This window comes from Ostrinia furnacalis, unplaced genomic scaffold, assembly GCF_004193835.3.
Source record: "Ostrinia furnacalis isolate ACB-3 unplaced genomic scaffold, ASM419383v2 OfSCF7343, whole genome shotgun sequence".
NCBI lineage: Eukaryota > Metazoa > Arthropoda > Insecta > Lepidoptera > Crambidae > Ostrinia > Ostrinia furnacalis.
In genome coordinates this window covers 1-11,159 of record NW_021137582.1, presented here as the reverse complement: position 1 = coordinate 11,159, position 11,159 = coordinate 1, and the positions used below count along the sequence as shown (strand labels likewise).

At 41.6% G+C, this 11,159-nt stretch overlaps 1 protein-coding gene across 1 annotated transcript; it reads left to right on the top strand.

The window, feature by feature from the left end:
• Positions 1 to 304: 304 nt before the first annotated feature.
• On the top strand, positions 305 to 10,504 carry BRWD3 (bromodomain and WD repeat-containing protein; the record flags this gene model as incomplete). The annotated part of the gene is made up of 9 exons (XM_028320043.1): positions 305 to 504; positions 590 to 648; positions 725 to 754; positions 884 to 943; positions 2,846 to 3,113; positions 3,907 to 4,088; positions 5,804 to 6,005; positions 7,979 to 8,097; positions 10,442 to 10,504. Coding segments are annotated over exons 1-9 (1,020 nt in total), but the record flags the coding sequence as incomplete, so codon positions are not given.
• Positions 10,505 to 11,159: the final 655 nt, after the last annotated feature.

Sequence of the window (11,159 nt, the reverse complement as noted above, 5' to 3'; positions counted from 1 at the left end):
CTATAAGGGTTCCGTTTTTGCCATTTTGGCTACGGAACCCTAAAAATGTGTAATTTATTCTGATAGTGCTGCGCTGCAGGGCTACCAAGGGTGGGCTCAGGTGGGCTACAATATCTATAAGACGTTTTGATGAGAACAGAGACACAATCAATCAATCAATAAAGCATTTTATTGATTTTAATTAATATTAAAAATAAATTCTGCTTAAAAACGCAACCAACTCTAAAATATTAAAATGACGCTAGCGGCATCTATGAGTTTACCTTGAAACTATTAAGTGAACTGCTTTACCCATGTGATTTCATTTCAGGTGCTGCTTTACCAACCGAACATACGCCATTTTGCTATTACAGAAAAGTGCATTATCTGTCGTCAACAATGTGATGAAACGTAAAATGTTTCTTCGATTTTTTTGGTGTTTGTGATGTGCAAGTGCAGTTTTATGGAACTAAATAAATTCTAGGATTATGGATGAGTCCATCGAGACGCTCAGGGTCGTTCCTGGTGAGTCTATCGCCTCAAAAATAAGCTGTGAATTGTGAGTGTTCAACCACCGAGGTCGTACTAATGGTAGCTTTCCCGGTTACAGAGCTCTACTTTCTGATAGCGAAATTTCTCTCCGGTGGACCTCTGAAGGAAACTGCAAAGGTAAATTCGATAGAAATACATCTAGATATTATTTTTGTGCGAGAAAAGTGACTCAATGTGATCTTTTCTGTTGCAGACCTTGCTAAAAGAGCTCGAGAGCGTCGAGGTGAGTTAGTGCTTTTCCTAGTGCCGGGTGCGAGCTTATTGTTGTTTTGATCGCAAACGCACGTGGTAGCGACTGTCAAACTTCCTGAAACTTTGCTGAAAACTTTGTGTACGATCCATCGTGTTCCAGGTACTGCCCCGCAGGCTCGACTGGCAAGGCAACGAGCACGCCCAATCGTATGAGGAACTTGTAAGTTTTTGGCTATTTACTGCTGTAAACTTTGTTTATTTACTATTGAAAACAACTTTTGCGACGGGAAATCCTGAAATTGCGAGAAAACGGCGAAAAATCTTAAGTTGGGCTTTGCACGGAAATGAGCATGAAAATACGGTGGAAAATCGTAAAAAATGTTTTGGCGAGGTTTATGTGAGAAATAATGAGTTTTTCGTGAATTTGCGAAAATTTTGTTATATCATTCTATTGAGTGATGAGGTGTTAGCGTAATTAGGAGTGTTGTCGTCCTCTTCTGGCGCACGGAAGGTGCGTTGCCTCGAGTGCTGCGTCTCGCTCGTTGCGGCCGAGCGCATTCGGGCGAGCTCGTCGTACGCGTTCGGGGGCGGCCATGACCTCACTCGCTGTCACGAGTTGAGCGCGGCGAGTGGCGGCAAAGTTTGAACCTGCGCTCTTGCGACGTCTTTGTACTCGGGGCATTCAACTATGCCACACCCATTCATAGAAAATACTAATAAGAAAACAATAAGATGCACCAATAACTCTCATGAGCCTCCTAATTAGTCCAATAATAGCCTGGTTAATGAGATTATTAATTATTATCTAATTAATTGTAGTTTTCTATCATCTCTAAATTCGCTTTCATTGTTTTGTTACAATGTTATTTTATTTCTGACTTTTGTTCAACAAATTATCCTTACAATACAACATATTTTTCACAAGTCTATGCACATGCAAAGATAAGATCAGATTTTTAAAATATTTTTTTTAATTTGTGTGCCTCAGTGTACTTTAGCTAGCCCAAACAAATTCAAACCTTAGAGACCAACTTAAAGGACTCTAAAATATATCATAGAAGGCTTATAATGAATAATCCAAGATTCCATAATATCTTGTCTTAAATTAATTGATTCATATCATAATTATTGCATCACTAGCTTTCCGCCCGCGGCTTCGCCCGCGTGGAATTTTGTCTGTCACAGAAAAACTTTATCGCGCGCGTCCCTGCTTCAAAAACCGGGATAAAAACTATCCTATGTTCTTTCCCGGGACTCAAACTATCTCTATGCCAAATTTCATCAAAATCGGTTGCGAGGTTTAAGCGGGAAAGCGTAACAGACAGACAGACAGACAGAGTTACTTTCGCATTTATAATATTAGTTGGGATTAGTTGGGATGTGGTACAACATCTACTATGTATGTTAATGTTGACAAAAATTCAGGTTTTTAATTAACTTCATATTCATGAATGCACTAGAAGAAGGGTAATGTCTTTATTGTATTTGAAATACCACAATACTTCTTTTTTTTCCGCATTTTAACATAAATACCCTGTCTTTTTTCTGTGGTCACCACTTGAGAACTTTTCTGTCCTTCAGTTCTATGTGCCACACCCAGTACCACTTAAATTTGATATTATTTATATCACTTCTGCTTTGTTTACTTTTAAATTCTTCTGATTAAATTTCTTTGTGGGTTCCAAGACAGTTAAGTATCAAATTCAATTTGTTTATTGCATGTCACATTACAATTAATAGTGGTGTTTTAATATTTAGGAAACCAGGGTTTTATAGTGTGTAATATAATAACAAGTTAGGCAACAGGTAAACCACTTATAATAGAGATACCTACAAGTATACATGTGACGCCCTGCAAGGTCTATCCTTTGGGATTACTCAATGTTCACTGGTTGGGTTTCATTGGAGGCCAAGCTGTATATCCTATCTACACAGGAGTTGCAGTGGTGGGATAACGCGCGTGTTCTTCACAAACATTACTATGAGGTCTCACAGTGCTCGTGGACGCACAGGGTGACACATGGACCAATCTATTCAACGCTGTGCGTTCGATTTGCTTCTTTATTTGTGAATACGGGCGTATGTCTCGTCGTTTTCTTCTATATCCAATTGTTTCTTCCAGGCATCTCAATACACGGACGTGTCATGGAGTCGCTTAGCCTCCGTGTGCGAGCGAGCGCTCTCTCTCGCTCGCTCCGTGTCCGCGCTACCGTCTCGCCCCGCCCCCTCCGCCGGGACCGGTGCCGTTGCCGGCGCCGGGAGCCCGACCGCGGCGACGTCGCCCCAAGCGGACTTGAGCGAGAAACTCACGGCGCGCCTCTCCTTGCTCAGTGAGACGCTGGTGCGGCCGAAACCGAAGTATGCCTCGCATAAGCAGGACCATTCGCTTGGTAAGTCTTTGATAGTTGTTTCTAGATAGACCTATGTTCATTGTTCATCGATGATGAAAATCAAAATTAAAATTGTTATTTACTTGTGGATTTTAGACTTCTTCAACTTCTCAGTGAACTAAACATTTTTCGCGTTTGTTCGCTTACGTAGTCACATAATAAGAGTTGTATCTCATTGCTTTTAACGCCATGTGAAACCCATACCAATTTTGAAGTCTCTTTAACAATCAATTTGTGATTTAATTTAATGTAACTTGTTGTCGTGGATCCACTGATCGCGTCGTGAATCGTAGAGCCACTGCTCTTGAGTTGATAATTTGTCATCACTTCTCGAAACTTCGCCTGATTGTGTGCCAGGAGTGCGCGAACTCGCGCAGCGCGATCAACCAGTGCGGTGCAGTGTGATAATCAGTCCCCCGCTGAAAATCAGTTTCGAGACAAGCCCTGGCGCGTTCTTGATGTATGCTGAGCGGGTGCCTTTTTGTCAGAGGGGCACAAGCAGCTATCTGTCCATTTGTGTAAAGCCTGGTCCGTGAGCACGTAGAATTTTGCGCGTAATTATGTTGCTGTCGCGCTTGCACACTCACTGCGGGCGCCCGTCGCACAGTCGCGACAGCAATATAATTACGCACGAGCGATAAAGATGGGTATCTTGGGGTCATTGGACAAAATTCTACGTGCTCACGGACCAGGCTTTATCTCTTTCATTATGTACTTGTTTTTCCTGCGTGTATGTCTTTCTTTCAAATAAAAACTATTCTATTCTATAATCGCCTTATTCTGGTTGCTTCAGTCCGCCGCGTGGTGGCGCGCGAGTTGGGCGTGGGCGCGGCAGCCAGGGCGGGCGGCGCCGGCGGGCGAGCCATGTTCCCTGCGCGGCTACTGGGCGGGCTGCAGCTACAACGCCGCACGCTCGGCCACCTGTCCGCCGTCTACTGCCTCGTGTTCGACTGCACCGGCCGCTACGTGGTCACGGTGCGTGACGTCACACTGTGCATGCTCTATATTGTTCCCGGCGCGGCTACTGGGCGGGCTGCAGCTACAACGCCGCACGCTCGGCCACCTGTCCGCCGTCTACTGCCTCGTGTTCGACTGCACCGGCCGCTACGTGGTCACGGTGCGTGACGTCACACTGTGCATGCTCTATATTGTTCCCGGCGCGGCTACTGGGCGGGCTGCAGCTACAACGCCGCACGCTCGGCCACCTGTCCGCCGTCTACTGCCTCGTGTTCGACTGCACCGGCCGCTACGTGGTCACGGTGCGTGACGTCACACTGTGCATGCTCTATATTGTTCCCGGCGCGGCTACTGGGCGGGCTGCAGCTACAACGCCGCACGCTCGGCCACCTGTCCGCCGTCTACTGCCTCGTGTTCGACTGCACCGGCCGCTACGTGGTCACGGTGCGTGACGTCACACTGTGCATGCTCTATATTGTTCCCGGCGCGGCTACTGGGCGGGCTGCAGCTACAACGCCGCACGCTCGGCCACCTGTCCGCCGTCTACTGCCTCGTGTTCGACTGCACCGGCCGCTACGTGGTCACGGTGCGTGACGTCACACTGTGCATGCTCTATATTGTTCCCGGCGCGGCTACTGGGCGGGCTGCAGCTACAACGCCGCACGCTCGGCCACCTGTCCGCCGTCTACTGCCTCGTGTTCGACTGCACCGGCCGCTACGTGGTCACGGTGCGTGACGTCACACTGTGCATGCTCTATATTGTTCCCAGCGCGGCTACTGGGCGGGCTGCAGCTACAACGCCGCACGCTCGGCCACCTGTCCGCCGTCTACTGCCTCGTGTTCGACTGCACCGGCCGCTACGTGGTCACGGTGCGTGACGTCACACTGTGATATGTAACAGGGCATGCGATATGTTACGCTCCGTTAAGGTTCGACCAAACCAACGCGATCACACGCGATCAGCCGGCTGATCGCGTTGGTTTGGCCGAACCTTTATACAGGTCATGCGATATGTTACGTTTTTTCCGTTATACAGGTCATGCGACATGTCCTTGTCTATACAGGGCATGTGATAAGTTCTCTTTATACAGGGCACGTGTTAGGTACCTGTCTCTTTATACAGGGCATGTGTTAGGTACCTGTCTCTTTATACAGGGCATGTGTTACGTACCTGTATCTTGACACAGAGCATGTGTTATGTACCTGTGTCTTGATACAAGGCATGTGTGATGTACCTGTTTCTTGATACAGGGCTTGTGTGATGTACCTGTCTTTTTATACAGGACATTTATGTTTTGTACCTGTCTCTTTATTATATTATACAGGGCGTGTGTTAGGTACCTGTCTCTTGACACAGGGCATATGTTAGTACCTGTCTCTTGACACAGGGCATATGTTAGTACCTGTCTCTTGACACAGGGCATATGTTAGTACCTGTCTCTTGACACAGGGCATATGTTAGTACCTGTCTCTTGACTCAGGGCATATGTTAGTACCTGTCTCTTGACACAGGGCATATGTTAGTACTTGTCTCTTGACACAGGGCATATGTTAGTACTTGTCTCTTGACACAGGGCATAAAATATGTTAGTACCTGTCTCTTGACACAGGGCATAATTATGTTAGTACCTGTCTCTTGACACAGGGCATGTGTTATGTACCTGTCTCTTGATACAGGGCATATGTGTATGTGGTCCTTCGAGCCGGATGTTTCAAAGTTTGTTCTGGTGCAGGGCGCGGACGACCTGCTGGTGAAGGTGTGGGACGCGCGCGACGGGCGCCTGCTGAGCACGCTGCGCGGCGCGGGAGCTGAGATCACGGACGTGTGCGCGTCGGCGGACGGCGCCTTGCTGGCCGCCGGCTCCGTGGAGCGCCTGGTGCGCGTGTGGGAGCTGGCCAGCGGCGCGCCCACGGCCGTGCTGCACGCGCACGCCGGTGAGACACAGCAGGGATCACGGACGTGTCGCGTCGGCGGACGGCGGTTGCACGACTTATGTCAAAACGTGTTATTTGAAGAGCCCTTTATAAGAATAAGAATAAGAATAAGAAGCGTTTATACAGTGTGAGTCACGTTAAAGTGTACATATGAAAATAGATGAAACTAGACCTATTTTTATCGACAAAAAAGAGGTCAAAAAATTTTTGAGATTTTTTTTAAATTTTTTATATTATTTTCTTTCTTCCAATTACTTATTGTAAAGAAAACGTAATAACTTTTAAACTAAGGGGAATATCCTGATAAAATAAAAACTGTAATAATTCTAAATAACAGGCAATACTAAAAAAAATACATAAAATACACAAAAAAGGCCAACAAATAATAAAAAATGACACTTTTTGAAAAAAATCTGCTTTTAAATTCGTGTTTTTTTGATTATTTGTTAAATTTTTCCAAAAAATGCCCCCATAACCGGTGGTTTTTACTACGTTGTATTATTTTCTATCGTATTACCTTCGTAAAACCAAAAATCGCATGTCTCTATCCCTATCACAACATTTGCAATGATCGTTTGAACAAAGGCTTGCCACAACATTATTCTCCGCTGCAGGTAGAGAAAATTTTATTTTTAACTAAAATGCTTATTTTACTTCGAAATCTTTTGTTTTTATTTAAAATTTAACTTGTCTTTATCTAAATTACAAATCTAGAGCTATTTTCAGTTTTGTTGTTAAGGAAGCGTTGAATAGCGCGCCCGGAGAGGCTTAGTTCAAACGATCATAGCAAATGTTGTGATAGGGATAGAGACATGCGATTCTTGGTTTTACAAAGATAATACGATAGAGAATAATACAAAGTAATAAAAACCACCTATTATAGGGGCATTTTTTGGAGAAATTTATCAAATAACCAAAAAAACACGAATTTAAAAGCAGATTTTTTTCAAAAAGTATAATTTTTTATTATTTGTTGGCCTTTTTTGTGTATTTTATGTATTTTTTTAGTATCGCCTGTTATTAAGCATTATTACTGTTTTAATTTTATCAGGATATACCGCTTAGTTTAAAAGTTATTACGTTTTCTTTACAATAAGTAATTGGAAGAAAAAAAATTCTATAAAAAATTAAAAAAAAATCTCAAAAAATTTTTGACCTCTTTTTTGTCGATAAAAATAGGTCTAGTTTCATCTATTTTCATATGTACACTTTAACGTGACTCACACTGTATATTATTATGTTGTGTGCATGCACCGTGTTCTTCCGTTTCCTGTGAACTCACGACTTGTTGTAACGGTTGACTTTAAACGTGTTATTTTAAAAGTGACTGAATTTCTCCCGCCACTTCTGCTCAACACCAGGTCATATATTGTCCCGAAGTGTTGATATGGCAAGTAATATTTGGGACCCTGGAAAGGGCCCAAGTTCTCAAGAAATGCTTAAAATTTGACTTTGAGCCCTTTAGAACTTATAAAACTCAAAACATTTATTTTTGCAAAGAGGCTTTTAAGAAGCAGCGCAAGAAACTCAGACACTATTGTCAGCCACTTTTTCAAAAGTTTACAGGCTTTAAAAATACATAGTTATAAATGCGAACTATGCAGTTACGCATCCCAAACATTTTTATCTTTTAAATAATCATCATCTTTTAAATATCTGTTAAAATATAATTGAAACATCCCCTTTATAATAATATGTTGTGTTCAGGCACGATCACGGCGGTGTAGTGCACCGAGTGCACTCGAAGTGCACCGGGACCGAGTTTTTCCGTATCCTGTGAACTTACGACTTGTCTTTAAACATGTTATTTTAAATCTGATAGAATTTCTTCCGCCACTTCTGCTCAACACCAGCCCATATGTTGTTCCGAAGTGGTGGTAGAGCAAGCTATATTTGGGACGGGTGCCCTGGAAAGGGTCCAAGATCTCAAGAAAAGCTTAGATTTAGACTTTGAGCCTACATGTTGTGTGCAGGCACGATCACGGCGGTGCACTGGGCGCCGCTGGCGCACGACGTGCGCTGGCTGGCCTCCACCTCCACCGACGGCTCCGTGGCCTTCTGGACGTGCGCCGACGGGCAGTTCCTCTCGCAGGTACCGACTATTCATGATTTTGCTTTTGAGAGCCATTTCACAAAATTATTCCGCGCGAATTTAGGTAAAAGCTGTCAACGCAACGTCAAAAGAGTAAAAAGAACGCTGAAATGGACAAAAAAATCTTGAGCCGTGACCGTATTAAGAATTGATTTAAGTTATTAATTTTAAGGTAGAATGAGGTATTCAAACTTGATAAATTAATTTAACTTTTTAATAGAGTTTATTAAGTCTTTTAATTCGATTCATAATGAAACACGAATAGGCACAAGCCCAAACTCCATAGGGCTCTATTGTTTTGTTACGGAGGTGGCCATTGCATCTCCTCCAGATCCATTATCAGACATAGCTAAGAAATAAAAAAATAAATAAATATTATTATAAATAAACAAATAACTAAAATAATTCATCTTACTATCTTACTTCTTACTAGTCTTACTAATATTATAAATACGAAAGTTTGTGTGGATGTCTGGATGTTTGTTACACTTTCACGCAAAAACTACTGAACAGATTTTGATGAAACTTTACAGTACAGTACAGCAGTACTAGGCAGTCTGTGTTCAACTATCACTCGGGTCGGACGTTCCTGTCGCAAGAACTTTGGTTGGTTCACTCAGTTCAGATACGACTCTAGTGCTGTGTGTAATTATTTTTTGTGAAAACACTGAGTTTATTAATTTCTACGAGTGGATTTCATTTTGCCTGAGATTAACCCTACCACTGCTTCAGGACAATAAATGGGCCAGTGCTGAGAAGAAGCAGCGCAAGAAACTCAGTCACTATTGTCAGCCTCTTTTTCAAAGGTTTACATGCTTTAAAATGTACAAAGTTATAAATATTTATGCGAGCTAGGCAGTAACGTATCCCAAACATTTTTATCTTTTAAATAATCATCGAGTTTATAGTAGCCCTTTTTCATTAAGGTACTTTTAATATGTGCTTTGAATTTATGAATGGGTAGTTCTACAACAGTTTGTGGTAATTTATTAAAGAATTTAATACATTTTCCCATAAATGAATTACCAATCTTATGCAATCTGAAATTTGGAACGGCAAGTTTATTTTTGTTTCTTGTATTAAAGTTATGCAAATCGCTCTTTTTCGTGAATTGCTCTATATTTTTGCGGACATATAAAAGGTTTTCATAAATGAACTGTGAAGCTACTGTCAGTATGTTTATTTCCTTAAAAAAAGCAGTTATTAAATAATCTCTGGGTTTTGCTTAAGATAGTAATTCATGCTTCCAAAATCTTAGAAATTCGCACGAAAATGTAAAATGGCTCTTAACACACCTTCCATCCATCTTTATGCTTTTGTTTTTAGGTTTTATTTCACTTGCAGTGGTACCTCGGAATTTTCGGAAATAATAAATAAATAATAATAAATATCCTTAGACATTTTTCACTGCGCTTCTAGTCCCAAACTAAGCAAAGCTTGTACTATGGGTACTAGACAACGGATATAAACATACTTAAATACTTATTTTTTGTAATTACATACTTATTATACATAGAAAACACCCCGTCCAATACAAACAAATATGTTCATGCACACAAATGTTTGTACTGTGCGGGAATCGAACCCGCTTCCTCCGGAATAGTAGTCCGTTTCGAACCACTACACCAAACGGCCGATATAATGCTTTTGTTTTTATAAGCTTTGATCAACTTGCACCAATGAGAGAGGCTTCTTTATGGACAATCTGTTGAAATGTACTCATCTATAATATAATGTGTTAAGACGGACCTGTTGCTGCTACTAAGGCAATCTGCAGACCATTTAACTCCTCAACGACTTAAAAGACATATTTAGGTTCGTCAGTTTTATCTTAATTAGTGTCCTTGCATTATTGACCAAATTCAAATTATTTATTGGATGTCACACGACTGAGGGTTGAGAGAAAAAAACATTGGTGCATTGCCTTAATTTTTTCCCATTTATGATTTTCTGTACTTCCTAACGCATCTAGGCGACTGCTACAAACGGGACTGTTCCCATCTCTCGTTCCCACCGCTGTAACTCCTGTGTTAACGGGGCTATTCCCCCCTCTCGTTCCCACCACTGCAACTCTTGGGTAGCCAGGATCTACAGCTTGACCTCCACAAACACCCAACCAATGAAGGTCAAGTTTGTCCCGGGGGAAAGTTAAACTGTCATTGGACCCGCAACGAAATTAATCAGAAGAACATAGGAGGAGTTCGAAATTAAGGTTCGACTTCCCTCCATTGCAAAGCGGATGACAGGTGACAAACAAAGGTTTAAAACCTTTAAGAAAAGATTAAGCACCACAGACAAACTCCTGTGTTAGGCGACTGCTACAGCTACGTAATATTTCTTGCAGCCAGTGCAGTTTGTGGAGCGATTACGCCCTGGTGCCTGCCACATGATCTGCGCGGCGTGGTCGGCGGGNCGAAAATCACATTTTTTTACTTATATAATATAACAAAAATATTTTAATAAAATGAAACATACTACCTTATTTCTCACGAACGAATAAAGGTATCAAATTGAAATTTATACCAAATACCTAGGTCTATTGTCCCTTTAAGCAGTGAAAAAATCAAGCTTCTAAGTTAACGCGATCAAAAGATACAGCAGTTAGTACCGAACCTACAAGGTACTTCCCGTGAACTCAGAATCTTGAAATTCGGCACGAAGCAACGTTATATAGTACAGATAAAGGAAAAATTGCGAAAATGATAAATTTGAAGTTACATAAAATATTAAAATATTAATTTTGCTTACATGACACAAAATATTTTTTTAATAATTATAAACTTACTACCTACCCTTTTTCACATGAACGCGTAGAGATATTAAAGTTGAAATTCATATCAAACACTTCTTAATTCTAATTGCCTCTAAACTGAGAAAAATTCTAAATCAACGCAAAAATTCAAAACGCTCTAAAACGATGACTATAAAATATTGTAAATAAATAACTTTAATAAAAGAACTTTTACAAGGTACTGGCCTACTATTTTAGTTATATTATAAAATAAAAAATATTAACTATGTTGACTCTCACGAAATTACCATAACTATGATTGTTCTAAACA